Source organism: Mixophyes fleayi, chromosome 5 (assembly GCF_038048845.1).
Source record: "Mixophyes fleayi isolate aMixFle1 chromosome 5, aMixFle1.hap1, whole genome shotgun sequence".
NCBI classification, from domain to species: Eukaryota; Metazoa; Chordata; class Amphibia; order Anura; family Limnodynastidae; genus Mixophyes; species Mixophyes fleayi.
In genome coordinates this window covers 232,441,906-232,461,810 of record NC_134406.1, presented here as the reverse complement: position 1 = coordinate 232,461,810, position 19,905 = coordinate 232,441,906, and the positions used below count along the sequence as shown (strand labels likewise).

The 19,905-nt window shown below is 37.6% G+C and overlaps 1 protein-coding gene across 1 annotated transcript in view; it reads left to right on the top strand.

Annotated features, from left to right (window-relative positions):
• Positions 1-19,905, top strand: part of SLCO5A1 (solute carrier organic anion transporter family member 5A1) — a 74,882-nt gene that overhangs the window by 1,868 nt on the left and 53,109 nt on the right. Inside the window, exon 2 of the mRNA XM_075213623.1 lies at positions 4,350-5,790. Within this exon, the coding sequence (XP_075069724.1) occupies positions 4,797-5,790 (994 nt within the window). The 5' untranslated portion in view covers positions 4,350-4,796. The remainder of the gene's footprint in view (positions 1-4,349; positions 5,791-19,905) is intronic.

Here is a 19,905-nt window from a genome sequence, read left to right as displayed (position 1 = left end):
ATGTTTTTTTTCCTTTTACATTACTCACTGGTCATTTATTTGAATCCCACATAAATTCCAATTACACCGGTAAACAGTTTGTTCTCCAAGTGCTTAGGATTGGTGCCCTAGGAATTGTGAGCGAGTATCCCCTGAATGAATAATTGTTCACCCCATAAGGTAAATTTATCAAACCGTTTAAAATGGAAAAGTGGAGGTGTTGCCCATAGCAACCAATCAGATTCTAGCTATCACTTATACATTCTCTAAAATGTTAACTATAGATATGGATATATTATTATGGTAGCTGTATGAAGTATGGTCTTTTCCTTTTAAATGGCCTGAAAGTAATTGAAAGGCCAAATAAGGGTAATAGTTTCACTCTCAGGTGCTTGAATAAATAATAAACACATAACCTTAGTGGAACACTGTGATTGCTGTAATGTTGTGTAAAAAGTACAGCATTTTATGCACTAAGTTTATCTGATGAAGGGAGTATGATGTAATCCCGAAATGTGTTACGTACTTTTGTAATTTGACTCTTTGCAATTTGTAAAATAAAGCGGAATTTTAACTGAGCCGAATTCCTGAGTGTGCGGATCTTTTGTTGTTTGTATGTTTTTTTTATATTGTTCATAGTGTGCCTAGTGGTGAAAATGGCTTATAATTAAAGTATAGAACCAGATCCGATTGTGAGAATTCCCATCATGAATACTATGGAGAGTTATGGTAATGAAAACAGAATGGGCCTTATTCATTAAGGAAAGTGAGGCAAAAAAATGAGTAACTTTTGCAAAACCATGTTGTATTGGAGGGGGAGGTATATTCAAAATGTGAGAACAGATCTATAGATTTACATGTCCTAGATCAACTTTTAATGTCAGTGTAAAAATAAAGCTATCAAGTATTTGCGTTCTACTTGAAAAAACAGCCAGTATTTTGCTTATGCTTATATGCAAAATAGTAAACTCATTTGCACTGTAACATGGTTTTGCCAAAGTTCAAAGTTGCTCATTTTTTTTGCTTTACTTTTCTTAATAAATCAGGCCCAATGTCTTTATTGAAAACATGGTTACACAGGGAGCAATAGGTGCAATCAATAGTTTAAATAAACTCAGTTCTTAGGGACAGTAGATTCAAGATAGCAGGAATGGTAGGGCAGGTATAAGGATAAATGTAGGCTCCTAGACACAGAGGGAGAACTGCAGCACAGAGTAGCAGGTTTACTAGGTCAGGCGCTGAGGATGGAGATGCAGGGGAATCAGGAGACACTGGATAAAACCACGGGTGACAGGATTCAGGTTTAGCCGGGATGCGCAAGGCACTGGTTGCTCTACGGGTGTCAGGCAAACAGAGGGTCAGTCCGGCCAAGGGTTAGAAGTAAATAAATCCACAATGCCAGGGAATGAGCAAGAGCAAGGTCAAAACGAAGCCGGGGTCTAGGCCACAAGAGACTGTGCAAAATGATGGGACTAGTAGGATTCAATACCAGGAAGCAGGTCAGGATCAGGTCACAAGAATGTACAGAGAAACCAGCAGCAGCAATGGCAATTGATGAACTGGCTCAGATTGCAGGGAATGGCAGTCTCTTAAAGGCTAGCCACAGGTGATTGAGATCAACATTCAACAATGAGGAGTTAACCCCTTGCGGACAGAATCTGCAGAAGGCAAAGTTGCATCTATATAGAAGATGCTGCAGTGTAGCTGGAGGCAGATTGTGACACCAATATCTCCCAACTCTGAGATTAGTTGAAGTGGCCATACAGATAAGTAAAGAACATCACTAATGCACCCTCTCTACCCCTTTATCTGATTACAGTTACTTCTCTACAGAAAGGGAAATGTTGTTTCTGCACTGCTCTGTACAATGAGGCCACCAATGCGTCACTCCATACCCAAAAGCCTAACTCTGCCACTCCACCTAAGTCCCCTCTGCCTGTGTAAACTACCACTCCTCCACAAATGCGCCCATCTTGTTCTATAAACTATGTTCCACAACAATAATTTAGGCACACAGTTCCAAATGTGCTTTTGTGCTACAGAGCGGCCATTTTGCACTTTTTAGACCTCTCTTGTTGTTCAAACTACAGGGGCAGAGGAATAGAACGTTTGAGTCCCTGTTTAAGAGTTTGATCTTTATTGATATGGGTATGGATTTCTAGGAATAGATCTATAGGTCTGGGCATGAGATAAAAAATTGAACAAGAAGCTCCCCACAGTGCTAAACACATAATGCACTTACGACTTGTTCACTTTGCTTTTGATTGGATGAAATATACAGCTTACTAGGGGTAAATTTGTGCAACAATCACTAGTTTTGTACTATACTTCAGTCAAGACATAAAATCAAACCCCCAAAACACTAAAAATAAGAATATATCTCTTTTTATATTTCCATTAATAGAATTGATATCTATTTTAGAAGCTGCCCACATATATTATATATTATATATATATATATATATATATATATATATATAGGAAGAAATCTAAGTTTGATGATATTTAATGATTATTATAGTGTCACCATAGAAACAGAATTAGATATCCTGACCCTGAGAACACCTTAATTAACTCTGCAAACATTATGGCAGTGACAATAGAATTGGATTGCACAGAGTGCAGAGTGTCCTCCTTAGTGTCCTCCCCCAGACTATTTTGCTCTCCACGCACTGTGCTTTTATGCTTAATTTTCACGTTATCTTGCTGATTTTATGCAGCATTGTTGAACTTGTCAGTGCCACTGTTGTCACATTTGCCCAAACTATAGAGTCGTGCCTCATTGTCAGTAGTCTGTACTGAAATAGCAAACGTTGCTGAGTGAAAGGGGACCAAGTTTTGAAGTGTTGGCAGATTAGTTTGCTGACCCGGATATGGGTAAATCAATGCTGAATCTATTCACGTATATCTACACATCACTAGGGACAGGTGACATCACTAAGCATCTCATGGGCAACTATTAATGAACCACTGGTTCCTCGTGAATTGGTAGACTACATTCTCATCATATACTGGTTTAGCCCACAAAATGAAGAATACCTGGCAAAATTGTATACACTAGAAAGGTTTGATTTTATAACATTAACTGATATATGAAAAAGTTATCATTAAATAGGACAATGTATTGAGCAATTGGGCAGATCTTCATCCTTGTGAAGGCTCCTTTAAGCTTGTGCGGGGGACCACACAGCTCTACTGGTCAATATTTGGTAGAGACATCAAGAAGCAATGATACTTGAAATTTGGAATTCTGCTAGCTAGTAAATACAAGCCACTGTCTTTTAAGAGAATCCAGAACAGTATATATAGGGGGCGAGTTAATTAGCCGCGAGGTTCCATAGTAGCCTTTTGTGTTATGTTTTCGCGTGATGATTATGTAATGATCTTCTCTCATTTATGCGGAGTTATCATTAACGTAATTGCCAAAATTTAAACATGAAACGCGCCAGCCCACTACTGGACCTCAATACATTAGAGCTCACCATAGAGTTCATAGAAATACCTTATGTACGTAAATTTGGAAGTGAAAATGAAAGCAGTTGGAGAAGTGGCGGTGTGGTATACCTCTCCATACCAGCCTACTTCAACCATTATTTATGTGTGTATATATCTATATCTATCTATCTATCTATCTATAGATATATATATATATATATATATATATATATATATATATATATATATATATATATAGATAGTTGTCAGCATTTGTCCTTAACACTGCATATCTGTGTATCTAGCAAAATGAAATCTTGAGGTATTAGTTCATATTTTGATCAAAACATTTAAGTCTGCATCCCAACGTCAAGGCCACCTCGTTATATGCTGGTCCTACACTGACCTATATGCTTTAAACACCATTAAAATGCAGTTAAAATCAGATGCACTCACCTCCCAGATATAGGGGTTTACATCTAGCAAGGTATGGCTTGTGAACCACACCCAAATGTGCCTTAAATAGGCTTGATGGACAGCTGCTATGACAACAAAAGGCAATATTTTGAGACAAAAGCAGAGAAAACACTAAGCCCACACAGTATATCCCATACTTTATATGCTACTATCAGCGTGGAAATATAAATGGCCATATATGTATACAGAACAAAAAGACAATTGTATATAGTTATATATATATATATATATATATATATATATATATATATATATATATATTTTAGTTTATTTTGACAGCACATGGAGCAGTATGGAGATATTGTGGAAAATCACGGAGACATAGGATGAGGGAGAATAAAGTAAGATAAATGAGAGTGTGCACTAGTACCATTTAAGTTTCCCTTAAGCCGTAGCCGTACTTTGCTGACAGAAGCAGTGTGCTGACCTTCTTTGCTTTCTCTCTCTCTGCATTACAGATCAGCATAATTGCCAGTGGAGACATTTACTGAAGACAATGGGGACGAAAGAACTGCTGTCTGTGGTGGAACCAGGGCTGTAAAAGATGATGGAGATTGCACAATGGCAATGTACTATAGCACACGCTGAGGCCTCATCTTTTCTAATGCCTCTTCTTTGTTGATCAACATCTTATCCGGATGGAACAGTTTACAGGGAATCAGTACAGGAACAGCTGCTCGGCTGTTTTTCTGTTAATACAGCAGACATTTATTGGAAAGACTATTAAGTTCATACTAATGCATTTATGCACAGTAGAAAATCACTGCAGAATCTCTGATTTTCTATAGACCGTAAAAACCAAATGGATAGTAATATGAAATGGATTCGATTATGACGTATGGCTTTTGGTACATTTTTATATAGTTTGACATTTTATCACATTGTTAAAGGAATATTTCCTGACCATGGCTTTAGAAGACCCTAATCTGCAGTTATTCAGTGTAACTTATCACTCTGAGGGCAATCAAGAAGGGCAAACAACAGAACCCATGGACAAAATTGACAGTTACAGGTCGCTAAGTTTGCCTATCTTAAACGGTTGTTGTAAGGCAAACTTTCAAGAATTTCAGCCAGAGGTAGTAGATACATCACAAACCGCAGTCATTGGAGCAAGAAGAAGTTTTTTGCATAGTTATCGAAGAGGCGCGGACCTTAAAAATGGCCATCACAGGAACCTATCTTCTCAAAGCAGCGCACCTTCCACTAAGACAATCTTTTCTTTCACAGCATCTGGTTTTCTAGGTACAGGAAACACAGACAGAGCAGAATGCAATAGTACCACTAACAATAAAAAGGGCATTTCTCAGTCAGTGACACTTTCTACAATAAAAAGCAGTCGGTTTCTTGGCATAGCATTAACAGATTCCCGATGTTTCCTTGTCTGCATGTCCTTATTGACTTTCATCCAATCATTAATGGTGTCTGGTTATTTGAGCAGTGTGATTACCACAATTGAAAGAAGGTTTAGTCTGAAGAGTTCCGAGTCTGGACTTTTGGTGAGCTGTTTCGATATTGGTAGTCTGTTAGTGGTGGTCTTCATCAGCTACTTTGGTGGAAGAGGACGTAGACCACGTTGGCTTGCAGTAGGTGGCTTGTTTATTGCTGTGGGAGCAGCTCTGTTCTCTTTACCTCATTTTATTTCTCCACCATATCAAATTCAGGAACTGAACTCTTCCATTTCAAATGAAGGGTTGTGCATGAATGGCAACACTACTGCCAAAGATCCCTTAGATTCATCAGTGTGTCCCGGAGACTCGGGTGGGAAAGACCATTCCCTTTATGTAGCTTTATTCATCTGTGCTCAGATCCTCATTGGCATGGGATCCACACCCATATACACGCTGGGTCCAACTTACTTAGATGACAACGTCAAGAAGGACAATGCTTCCCTCTACCTAGGTAAGTGACATCCAGTGTGAAGGTATTTGGTTTTGTGCTTCCCATTGTTACTCTTAGGGGCATATTCAATTAGCTTTCCGGTCCGCGGGATCGTGCTGGAACGGGCCGCGAAGTCAATCCACGGTACCGCAATAACGTGGATTTTCGTTCGCACCCCATAGGGTTGCGTACAAAAATCTGCGTTATTGCGGTACCGTATCACCGGCAATACTGCGCAGGTTCCGCGGTAACGCGCATTACCGCGGACCGGAAAGCTAATTGAATATGCCCCTTAGGTTCTTAAATGCTAGTAAGAGGTGCTAGACCTGGGAACAATGGGTGGAATGTCTGATGACTTAAACGGTCAGTTGAAACCTGTAATGTGTGAACAAACAGGTGATACCTTCAAAAATATGACGAAACAATAGATCTTTTGATTATGTGAATTAATAAATTATACATTTAATGTGGTCTACATAATTATTCTGGTTATAATCTAATGCTCAGTGTTGCCTGTAACCTAATTGATAGTTTATTACAGTGTTTTCTTTGTTAACATGACTTTTACATGTTACATATTCTTTAAAGTATAATGGTTGATTGATGACTGCAGCGAGTGATTGACAGATAAATAATACAGAGATAAATAATTTCTTATACCATACAGCCTATAGTTTACACCAGTTGTTTGTAAACATGTCTGATACGTACATTATATATTTTCAGACCTCCCTTCAGTTTACCGGCTTATTCTGAAAGATTCATATGTTCAACTAAATATTTTCATCTGTTATGTACAATAGAAAATAGCTTAGTAAATGTTTTTCCAAGGGGAAAAAAATATTTTAAAAAACCCTGTGTTTTTTAAAATTTCCATGTATAATCATAAATGGCGATATTATTGACAGGTAACATTAATTGCTTAATATTTTTTTTCTGTGCGTTCTTTTGAGACGTTATGTTCCACATTGGTATTGTACGTATCCTGCAGTGTCTGGTTTAGTAGAGCAGAATGAACATACACCCGTAGTGAACAACTCCTGTATCTTTAGATCCGTTCCTTGTTGACTTCGGAATGTGCAGAGCCGATTTCGTGTGGTTTAAACCAAAGGCCCATGTTGTAGCAAGAACCTGTGGCTTTACACTGGTGGCATAATCAATATGATGCACCACGAATAACAGTGGCGCATGCAGGGGGGGTTTCTGGGTCTCCAGAAACCCCTCCCTCCGCTAACTAAGTGCCAACCATAGCGGCACTGTACTATATAGCAGCCGCGGCGCTGTCAAAGAAGCGTCCGCGGTTGTGCTGTATTGTATACAGCACCGCTGCGGACGCTTCTTTGACAGCGCCGCGGCTGCTGTATAGTACAATGCTTGCTGCCGAAATGGAGCTGCTGCGCATGCGCTGTCGCATGCCCAGCAGCTCTCTCGCGTGTATTGGTGTTTATGTGGTTTTTTTGGTCAGGGGGGGAACCCCCCCTGACAATCCTGCGTGCGCCCCTGAATAACATGTTGAAAACATTTGCTAAAAATTTGCAAGGAACCTTTTTTCTGCATAATAAAAGAGGGGACCGGAGGGGCTTGCAATTTTGCTATCAGCGGGAAGTATATTATTATAAAGTGATTAAATACACATGTATGCAATGAACAGTACAGTAACATGACATATTACATCCAACAGTACCCAACACAGTATATCAAGCATTATCCAGTATATTATACTCATTACTTCCCACCAGCATTTACAATTGTTATTGCGCTAGCTTATATATCAGTTGTTCCTCACAACTCTGAAATTGTAAGCTCCTTTAGGTAGGGTTATTTTTACCTTCTGTTTGATATAATTGTCTCTATTTTGTTAATATTTTGATCCCCTAAATGTACACCGCTGTGTAATATGTCAGTGCTTTATAAATAAAGGATAATAATAATAGTAATAATTACTGCCCAACATATTGTACTCACGAGTGTCCGGCATGTTATACTCAATTTTTGGCATGTTACACATTTGATGACCTTTATACATCATAGAGTCAAATCAGATGACCAATGCAAATATCAGTCTGGTGGCAAGTATTTAAAACAGCCTATTTTGGCTTCCTGTATTCAAAGCACTACCCATTTGGTGATCAGTATGTAAAACAGAATCCATCTGTTGGCTACTGATCAAAACTTAGTATATAAAGTAGAACCCATTTTGCTGACCACAATAGAAAGCAGTGACCATTATTGTTATCAGGATACAAAGTAAAGACCATTCTGATAATCTGAATACAAATCAGGGCCTGTTCTAGTGAGCAGTCCCTTCTGTTGAGCAGAATCAATACTGCTAGTCAGGATACAAAGCAGGGCCTATATTGTTATTATAATACAAAGGCCACCGTTCAGTAACAGTATACAATGAAGCATATTCTGGTGATCATTATGCAAATAAAAGCCCAGGTAGTTGGTATACAAAGCTGAGTCCATCCTGGTATAAAAAGCAGAGCCTAGTCTGGGGGCAAATAAGCACATACCCCGTTCTGGGAGTAGACTGTGGAGACCAGTATACAAAACAGAAACCTTTATGGTGGCTAGTGTACAAAACATGCAAAAAAGTATTTCCTTCAGGACAGAAAGCTGAATAAGTTGTCCCATGCAAAGTATTACTATTAGATCCATGCTGACATGAATCTAATATTAGCAGTTATTGTAGTTGCTAATACATCCAGCTTTCATTGATTCTATTAGTAGTAAAAATAGGGGTGACCTATTGGAATCGCTGATAAATCTTAAAGGCCTCTCCTGGTTTAAGAAAAGTAAAACAAAAAGCTCTAACATATCCCAGTTCTGTTCCTATAACTACCAAAGACCCGTATTAAAAGTACACATATTTGGTATACCTGCACTAGGGAGAAGTAGACAAATATATGTTACCCTTATCTGCCCCAAAAAAGCAATATAGAATTTAGTTGGGTACAACAAGGAATTTGAAAGTAATTCCCGAGTAAACATGATGCAGTGTAAAACCATGAAAATGGATCTGGTCCCAAATGTGTAAACCACCTTCTTTCTTGAAAGGATTATGATGTTCACCCAAATCTATTTTCCTATATTAAAATGGATGTTGAATCCCTTCTCAAAACAACATGTCCCATTCATACAGCAAATAGGAGAACTTCCACCAGCTAGGATGATAAAGTATTTACATAATTTAATTTGTTATTAATTGCAGCAGAGCTGGTAAAATGGTGAGGACTTCCAACACAGTCACCCTTTATTTCCCTATTTGAGACAGTTAGTAGTATTTGCTATATGTCTATATGCTAAAGTGGCTATTTTGCCATCTATAAATCTGTCCATTACTAACAAAACACTTGGAAGGGTAACAAGAGAAAATACAAATCACTTTTTTTAATTTAAATGTAATAATAATTGTATTTTGTTTTTCTGCTATTTACAATGCATGAAATTTGCAAACGCTCTTCCAGTTCTACATCTTACATAAATCATATATCCTATGCCAATCATTTTTATTTTTGGCACTAGTCTTAGGATGTAAAATATCACATTTCTTATGCTCTACCTTGACATCCGTTTGTTGCAACACATTATCTCTTAACATATTGATCTATAATTCTTTAGATCCTGGCTTAAAGGCAAAGCAGTATGAAGGTCATGTCTTGAGGCTGCACGGATTAAATCTCATTGGTAAAAAAAATGAATAAATAATAGCTGTACCACATAAAAGCCCAGTGGTTGGAGAAAATAAAAAAACAAATAAAACAAATCAGAATACTCACGGCTAGTCCCTTGCACGCTATTGAAATAATCCCCAAACGCCGTTGCTACTGTACAGTGATTCCTCATCCAGTTTACCATCTCACAAAGCAGTGATGCAGTATACCGTTTACCACCTCACAAAGCAGTGATGCAGCATTTTGTTTACCACTTCACAAAGCAGTGATGCAGTATACTGTTAACCACCTCACAAAGCAGTGATGCGGCATTCTGTTTACCACCTCACAAAGCAGTGATGCAGTATACTGTTTACCACCTCACAAAGCAGTGATGCAGTATACTGTTTACCACCTCACAAAGCAGTGATGCAGTATACTGTTTACCACCTCACAAAGCAGTGATGCTGCATTCTGTTTACCACCTCACAAAGCAGTAATGCAGCATTCTGTTTGCCACTTTGCAAAGCAGTGATGCAGCATTCTGTTTACTACTTCACAAAGCAGTGATGCAGCATTCTGTTTACCACCTCACAAAGCAGTGATGCAGCATTCTGTTTACCACCTCACAAAGCAGTGATACAGCATTCTGTTTACCATTTCACAAAGCAGTGATGCAGCATTCTGTTTACCACCTCACAAAGCAGTAATGCAGCATTCTGTTTGCCACTTTACAAAGCAGTGATGCAGCATTCTGTTTACCATTTCACAAAGCAGTGATGCAGCATTCTGTTTAATACCTCACAAAGCAGTGATGCAGCATTCTGTTTACCACCTCACAAAGCAGTGATACAGCATTCTGTTTACCATTTCACAAAGCAGTGATGCAGCATTCTGTTTACCACCTCACAAAGCAGTGATGCAGCATTCTGTTTACCACCTCGCAAAGCAGTGATACAGCATTCTGTTTACCACCTCACAAAGCAGTGATACAGCATTCTGTTTAGCATTTCACAAAGCAGTGATGCAGCATTCTGTTTACCACCTCACAAAGCAGTGATGCAGCATTCTGTTTACCACTTCACAAAGCAGTGATGCGGCATTCTGTTTGCCACTTCACAAAGCAGTGATGCAGCATTCTGTTTACCACCTCACAAAGCAGTGGTACAGCATTCTGTTTACCATTTCACAAAGCAGTGACACAGCATTCTGTTTACCACCTCACAAAGCAGTGATGCAGCATTCTGTTTACCACTTCACAAAGCAGTGATGCAGCATGCTGTTTACCACTTCACAAAGCAGTAATACGGTATTCTGTTTACCAGTTCACAAAGCAGTGATGCAGCATTCTGTTTACCACCTCACAAAGCAGTGATGCAGCGTTCTGTTTACCACCTCACAAAGCAGTGATGCAGCATTCTGTTTACCACCTCACAAAGCAGTGATGCGGCATTATGTTTACTACTTCACAAAGCAGTGGTGCAGCATTCTGTTTACCACTTCTCGAAGCAGTGGTGCTTTGTTCTGTTTACCACATCACAAAGCAGTGATGCAGCATTCTGTTTACCACCTGACAAAGCAGTGATGTGGCATTCTGTTTACCACCTGACAAAGCAGTGATGTGGCATTCTGTTTACCACCTGACAAAGCAGTGATGTGGCATTCTGTTTACCACCTGACAAAGCAGTGATGTGGCATTCTGTTTACCACCTGACAAAGCAGTGATGTGGCATTCTGTTTACCACCTGACAAAGCAGTGATGCGGCATTCTGTTTACCACCTGACAAAGCAGTGATGCAGCATTCTGTTTACCACCTGACAAAGCAGTGATGCGGCATTCTGTTTACCATTTCACAAAGCAACATTTTGCTTATCACCTCACACAGCAGTGATGCAGAATATTTACTGCCCCATAGAGCGGTAATGCAGATTTCTTTTTACCATACCACAGAGCAAAGATGTATAATTCTGGTTACCACCCCATAGTGCAGAGTGGCGGCATTCTGGTTGCCAACCCACTGAGCAGTGATGCAAATTTCTGTTTACTACATCTCAGAGCAGTGAATCATCATTCTAGTTACCTTCCCACAGAGCAGTGATGCAGCTTTCTGTTTACCACCTTATACTGCAGTCATACATTATACTGTTTACACCTCACAGAGCAGTGATGACTGTCTCTCACTTAATAATTGAACCTTCAAAGCAAATAATTAGATATAATAATTAGAAAAAGCAAAAAAAAACAATTGATCAAACAATAAAAATATAAACATAAAAATCAAATCATATGAATAAAGAAAGAAATAAAAACAAAAAAAAAAAAAAGCCAAAATTTTTTAACCATTTTTTATACTAATGATATAGGGCCTGAGTCATTAGGAAAGTAAGGCAAAAAAAGGAGTACATTTTCTCTGGGACAAACCATGTTACAATGCAACGGGGGCAAATTTGTTTATTATTTTGCACATAAAGAAAATACTGGCTGCTTTTTCATCTAGCACAAAAATAATTGATAGCTTTATTTTTACACTGAAATTTAAAGTTGATCTAGGACATGTCCTACCCCAACTATAAATCTGTCCCCACATTTTAAATTTACCTCTCACTCCAGTGCTATATGGTTTTGCCGAGGTTCAAAGTTACTCATATTTTTTGTTTTATTTTCCTTAATGAATCAGGCCCTATGTTTCCACACAAAAAAAATGATCTATTGTAAACTGAAATACTGGGCTTTATTCTATCAGAGTTATTCTTCAATAGTAAAGAATTCCTATCAGTCTTAAGGGCTTCTTCCAATTCTTCTGTGAGAATGTCTTCGGTATAGCCTTTCTCTTTAAAAGATAATAATAGACTGGTTGTTTAAAAAAAGTCTCTACCATCTTATAATTCCTGAGAATATTGTCCTTCCAAGGCCGATAGTGACAACTTTTATAATTTAAATAATTATTTGAATTCACTTATTTTTGGAAAGTTTCAGTTTAAATAATAATTTCTTTGACTGAGACTGTGTTATCTAGGCAATTAACCTGTGTGGGGTGACAAGTATAGGTGAATTTGAGATTATAATCATTAGTATTAAGTTAATTAATAATAGTGTCAAGTAGTGTCCCCATTCCAAACTAAAAACAAGTAATAAGTAATCCGTGTAATAGCCATAGAGCACTAGATTGTAGATTTGCTCCAAAATGGGAGACCCCATGTAAAACGATCTTTAAAGTACCACATATATAAAGTAGCAAAGCTGGGAGCAAAGCTTGTGCCCATGGCCTTACCAAGAGTCGTTAAATAAAAGAAAGATTTATGCGTAAAATAATTATGTGCCAGAATGATTTCAATAGGTAAAGAATAAGCTCACGCTATACCCCTGAGAGTTTACCATCAGATATAGGATAGCTTTATATCGCCTCAATATATTTTTGTGCAAAATATTGACATATAATGATTGTACATCACAAGTGAAAAACAATATGAATCTCTCCATGTAATTGAGTTGAGTCTTAGGAAACTTGTAGTATATTTAGTGAATGATCTCAGGGATAAAACATGAGTTTGAAGAATAGAGTCAATAAAAACAGATTAGAGTTAGTTGAAACTACAACTGAGATAATCAACCTCCCCTGTGGAATGATTTCTGCAGTTTGAGACAATGATAGTAAGTAGGAGTAAAAGAATGTGTTATAAATAAGTTCTTCTTTTCCCTAGATCTCGCACCTTCAGCCAGAGCTTTCTCCAATAACAAATTGTGGCATTCAATGGTGGGGTCAGATTACAGTTTTCTATAGAATTTGATAATATCAAGTTGCCTCTGAGCTTCCAAATGTTAGTCTATGGTATCCTTTATAACCATTGACCCTTATTATGCGGGAGGCAGACAGTCTATGCAAGAAAAAGTTATGTATTCTCGGTTCCTGGTTTCATCATCAAAAGATGAATACACCTTTTTTACTTAAGTTGTTATATTGTAAATAAATTCCATTTTTTTAATTGATTAGATAAACTTACTAACATTTCTTTTGTGATAAAATTACGTTAATAATCAGAAACATTGTCATTTTTCCTCTTCTTCCTTTTGTCATCCTCTTCCTTTCCTTTTCTTCCTACTTCCTCTTATTTTTTTCTTTCTCCTTTTTTCTTCTTTCTTTTTCCTTTTCCTCTTCTTTCTTCCGCTTTTTACTTTTCTTTATTTCTTCAGCTTCTTTTCTTCCTTTTTCTTCCTCTTGTTACTCCTGTTCTTCATCTTCTTCTTCCTCTGCACCCCTTTCTATTTCCTCCTCTTTTTTCTCTGACAAACGTCTGCATTTACGTAGTAAGGTAATAGGATCCTTTTCATTTATGGTGTAATTGTTTGGTATGAAATTGAGAGACATTGTTTTTTTATTTGTCATTAAATATATGAATATACATCCACTCAAACTGTGCAGTGCAAAGAATTTCTTCAGAGGATATACGTTGTGTGGGTTGTTTGTGACTTATTATATTCAACCAGAGAACTGCACATAGATAGATGCATTTGTATCTATATTAAGGAATTTCATGCAAAATATAAATTTCATTAAGTGAGATTTAAACTACAAAAGCTGTAAAGCATTGCTGTCAGGGTCTGTTTACACCTACCTGTTTTTTTGCACATTTCACACATTAATAAGTGCATAAAATGTGCAAAGTTCATTAAAATAAATTCACACACCATTGTGTTTTAAAATGCAATATTTAACACTGTCATAAAACAGCACAACCTTTTTGTCATGCATCAACAATCTCTACAAGTACAATATATTCAATCGATAGAGGTGCGATGCATTAAAATTGCATGGAAAACACATTATAAAACATCACTAAAACAGGCATTATAGTTTTTATCATTTTCCAAGAGCATATGTGTGATTGAGCCCTCACAAGAATCCATGAGAGTAGCAGCATGAGTATTATAAATATGTTCTGGACACTATTAAAATAATAATATCATACAATAGGTCACTGAACATCACTGGACAACCCAGTTGTTAAGACAAGTGCAAATATTTATAAAATACAACAAGGTGCGGTATTACCTGGCGCAAAAAGGTCAAATACAATACAGTGATAACAAAGATTTACTACAAATTAATACATAATGAGTGGTCTGGAACAAAGATACAGGCCAAGAAAAACAAAAACTGTTATAGTCATATATGCACAAAAAAGATAACCGCGTAACCTCCTATATCCAAAAGAAGGGTAAATATTCCTCTCAGACACATTCAATATCCAAAACTAGTATCAGAGAGATCGTTGATACTCTGTAGACACTCTGCAGTTTGCAGAGCATGCCAAACTTTTATACTATCTTTGTAGTAAGATTATTTGAAACTGGCATATTGTCATTCTTGCCCTCCTGTCTTCATTTATTTGAATGCCGCAATTTTCTAATTACGATATTATTCCGTTGTCTACTGTGCTTGAGGTTTTAATGTCTTAAGCTACTCTAAGCATCATTATAGGTAGTGATATATAGACCTAATACAATATGTAAATGCAGGTTTGACACTTTGCAGGAAGATACAAGCCAGCGCTTGGTTAATCCCATATTACACATGGTACCAGCTGCACAGTAATATAAATGTCCTATATATATATACCAAACAAAAAGACAATTGTTGCCGGTGATTGTCCTTAGCACTACATATTTGTGTGTATCGAACAAAATGAAAACATGAGGTATTAGTTCATATTTTAATCAGAACATTTCATCATCATCATTTATTTATATAGCGCCAACATATTCCGTAGCGCTTTACAATTGGGGACAAACACAGTAAACTAATAAACAAACTGGGTAAAACAGACAAACATTTAAGCCCTCATCCCAGCATCAATAGGACCTCATTGTAACCAGGTCCTACACTGACCTATATGCTTCAAGCACCATTAAAATGCAGTTAAAATTAGATGCATTAACCGCCCAGGTACAGGGACTTGCATCTAGCAAGGGCTGGCTTGTGAGCAAAATTCAACACGCCTTATATAGACCTAAAAGACAGCTGCCTAGACAACACAAGGCAATATTTTGACACATCCCAGTAGCTGGGTGTCCAATGCACCTAGAAAATAATTGCTACTGTCCACATTTGAGAGTCATTTCAATGGATATTCCCTAGGTTCTCTTTTCTGCTTGCTTTGGTTGGCTCCTGATGTGCCACACCGCCCTCAAGGAGTTTTGTCTATTTCCATTATAGATGGACCTTTAATGTAACTGCTATCAGAGTGATGGTTTTCTGCGAGGGCCTGTTGGTGGACACTGCTGTGTCTAATGATTGGTGCAGTTGATGACAATAAACACAGTCTTTTGATTGGAGTGTTCTTTTAATAAGTCAAATGAGATTGTCCGAAACATCATAAAATGATAAGAGAATTGCTCTGCCGCACTGATTGTGGGACGTTACCCTTATTTTCACATCTGCCCAAGATTCCTCTAAGTATTTGTTTAAGGGGTGCAACCAAAAAACTTGACTATACATGTGCATAAAAAGACTAGGGGCTAAATTTACTAAGCTGCGGGTTTGAAAAAGTGGGGATGTTGCCTATAGCAACCAATCAGATTCTAGCTTTCATTTATTTAATACCTTCTATGATGAAATGATAGCTAGAATTTGATTGGTTGCTATAGGCAACATCCCCACTTTTTCAAACCCGCAGCTTAGTAAATCTAGCCCTAGAAGTTTGTTTGTAAAATAGGTGCACCTAGACTCCCAAGGGTCCTCAATCAAGAAATCTTATTTGTTAAACGGAAGTCATAAAGATAAGCAAAATATAGCTTTTATTGACTTATTTAAAATACAATACAACGTCTGGCGTTCACATGGGATGAAGGATACTTACTTAGAAGCTCCCTAAATCCAAAGTTAGTATGGAGCTACTAAAAGGCAGATAGCAATTCAATCCCCATATGTGACGTGCATGACAGACAGCTTTTATAAAAGAATAGTCGCTAGAAGGAATCCATACAGAAAATTAGGAACCTGTTTAAGAAGAGCAAAACTAAGTCAGACTAAGGGGTATATATTTACTAAACTGCGGGTTTCAAAGAGTGGAGATGTCTGTAGCAACCAATCAGATTCTAGCTGTCATTTTGTAGAATGCACTAAATGTCCAACTAGAATCTGATAGGCAACATCTCCACTTTTTCAAACCCACAGTATAGAAAATGTACCCCTAAGGCTTTATATTTACTATCTAATGGAGGAAGCGATTATGTACCTTTTGCAGCAAGGAAGTAGTGGAACTATAGCTTAAGCTTAGATTGGACTCAGAAGCACTTAACATTCACATTGTTATTTCAGTTATTTAGGAGACATATAGTAAGTGCATCCAGCGCTTTTAATATTATCACTTTCTGTTTATTCACAAGCACTTTTATATTTCGCTATTTTTATTTACTGTTGTATTTTAATTAAGTCGATAAAAGTTATATTTTATTTATCTTTATGACGTCCGTTTAACAAATAGGATTTTTTGACTGAGGGCCTTTGGGAGTCTATGTGCACCTATTTTGCAAACAAACTTCATCATCATCACCAGTTATTTATGTAGCACCACTAATTCCTCAGCGCTGTCAGTCCCTGCCCCATTGGAGCTTAGTCTAAATTCCCTAACATACACACACACAGACAGAGAGAGACTAAGGTCAATTTGATAGCAGCCAATTAACCTACTAGTATATTTTTGGAGTGTGGGAGAAAACCAGAGCACCCGGAGGAAACCCACGCAAACACGGGGAGAACATACAAACTCCACACAGATGAGGCCATGTTTAGGAATCAAACTCATGATCCCCAGGGCTGTGAGGCAGAAGTACTAACCACTAAGCCATCGTGCTGATCAAACTTTTGGGGCTAGATTTACAAAAACTGCGGGTTTGAAGAAGTGGAGATGTTGCCTATAGCAACCAATCAGATTCTAACTGTCATTTTGTAGAATGCACTAAATAAATGAAAGCTAGAATCTGATTGGTTGCCATAGGCAACATCTCCAGTTTTTCAAACCCGCAGTTTAGTAAATCTAGCCCCTGGTCTTTTTATGCCCATCATAAAATGATGTCATATTCCTTCAACATTGCACAGCATTAATAGCATACAGTTTCATATTAAGGTTGGTGAGAACCAGGACTAAACTCAACCAGTGGTTGTAATTTGAATATGTCATTGTGACTAATCCAGGGATTGCTATAGAGAATGACGAACACTCTCTGGGCAAGATCAAGTTTCTTTCTCAGATGCCAAATCAAGTAGTAGCAAATCTTCAGACATGGGATCTGCCAAGTGATAGTGATGACAGTCACGTATGCCTGATAGAACATGTGTTTGCAATTAAGAGCAGCTGTAAAAAGGCATCTTATGTACAGTAGACATTAATAACATCATGATGAATGTATTTAATTGAAAATAATAGGGAGTTTTTAGTTTTTATAGTTTTCATTAATGACTATTATTAACAGATGATGGCAGTTGAATTTTATTTTCTATGTGTTCTTCTGGAACTTTAGATTCTCTATATGTATTGGACGTATCCTGTAGTGTATTGTGTCTGTCAGAGCAGAGCGTACCTAGACCCATATTCAACAAGACCTGCTTCTATTTGAATACCGACGTGCGTATGCCTGAATTACGAGCGTTTTTAAAAAACAAACAAATAAATAAAAAGCGCTTTAGTTTTTGCGTGCCTTAATGACTCAGGCATAGATTGTTTTGTCTTTGGAAGAGAGACAAGATCAGATTTGCAGATATAAGTGGCAGTAATCATATAAGATTATTGATGGGGGGGTAAATAGGAGATAGTATAACCTTTAATTTATCAAATTGGCAAAAAACTAATAGATCATGTAAATAACAAATTCTACAAACACTTTAAATTTGTTAAAATTGGTTATAATGGGACATTCACTTAACCATTTGCCAGCTTAAAACATCAGTGTACTGACGCTTTAAGATGACAAGCAGAAAATGTTGTCTGTGCTTACAGACAAACGGGATATCCAGAGGAGAACATTCCTGACACCCCAATTGCAGCACAAAGTGAATGGTAGATTGAAGTCAAAGTGAATGAATTAAAGCATAGTTGCCGACTTTGTGACTCTGTCCTCCGGGAGGACAGGTCACATGACAGGCGTGGGAGGGGGCATAGCCACGCCCCCACTATAAAATAAATATATTCACTGCATTGAATAGCGGGGGGCAGGGTTTAATGACGTGATTAAGCCCTGCGGCCCAATATTCAATGCAGTGAATTTCGGCATTTTTTAGGATCCGGGAGGTTTGCCTACACTTCCAGAAGTCTGGGAGGACTCCCCGAAATGCAGGAGCCTCCCGGAAAGTCAGGGTCAGTAGGCAAGTATGAATTAAAGGTCTTCAATCAAAATTGGTATGTACCGGAGAAGGATGTCACCATGCAGGTTTCCCCAATTAGAGGGCAGTCCTATGACAGAGATTTTCATTCGATTTCTCACGCCTCCTTGCAATATTTGGTCCTGGTGAAAAATTTTAAAAAATAGGAATGACAAAAGCGATAATTTGTATATATATATATATATATATATATATTGTAACAAAACCGCACCCTTCTCTTGGCACTTTTGTCACCTTCTGTTGCAAGAATACCCAGTAGACATCAGCAACACAAAACTTCTTTTATAAATCAAATATATTTATTGTTTTCATCACAATAAATTGCACAACTTCCGTCAGAATGACACCAGCAAGCAACTACCTTTGCCTGCACCTCCTGGTGACCCTAAACACTAACTAGACACAGTACAGCTCCCTACTGACTGGCCAACTAGTTCAGCGTCAGTCACCTCTAACAATAGTACAACTCAAGATTAAATACACACTCCCACCTTGTCTTTAAAGGATAGCTCCTCAGGTGTTCTGTAACGCTTAATCAGCCCAGCCACCCCTATCAGCTCTGTGGATACAAACACGTTAAAGCATGCAAGTAAATCACTTTTTTACATTTACTTTACCACATGTCTCTGACCTGTACATTACTGAACTTAAGCACAGTGCTACACCAGTATAGAAGCTGGTTTGCAGCCTTTTACCTGCAGACTGTTAGCTCTATAGCTAATTCCACTCCAAGAGGCCTGTGACAAACCACTCCCGTTGCCACAATATATATATATTATATATATATATATATATATATATATATATATATATATATATATATATATATATATATATATATATATACAGTTACTGTGCTTATATATAGCAAAAATACAGTTGTCAGTGCTTATCCATAACACTGCATTATCTACATATAATCATAAATTAGATCCTAGAAACGTCCTTACTAGCAAATGTTAGTTCTGTCAAGTTCACAATTTTGTTGCGTAGCCACAAATTTACCCAACTAGTAATTATCTGGGGACATGTTTTTGTGCCTAGTGATTCTTTACTCTCTGAGGACATGACATGTTGACACAGTTTGTTGATGAAAAGCT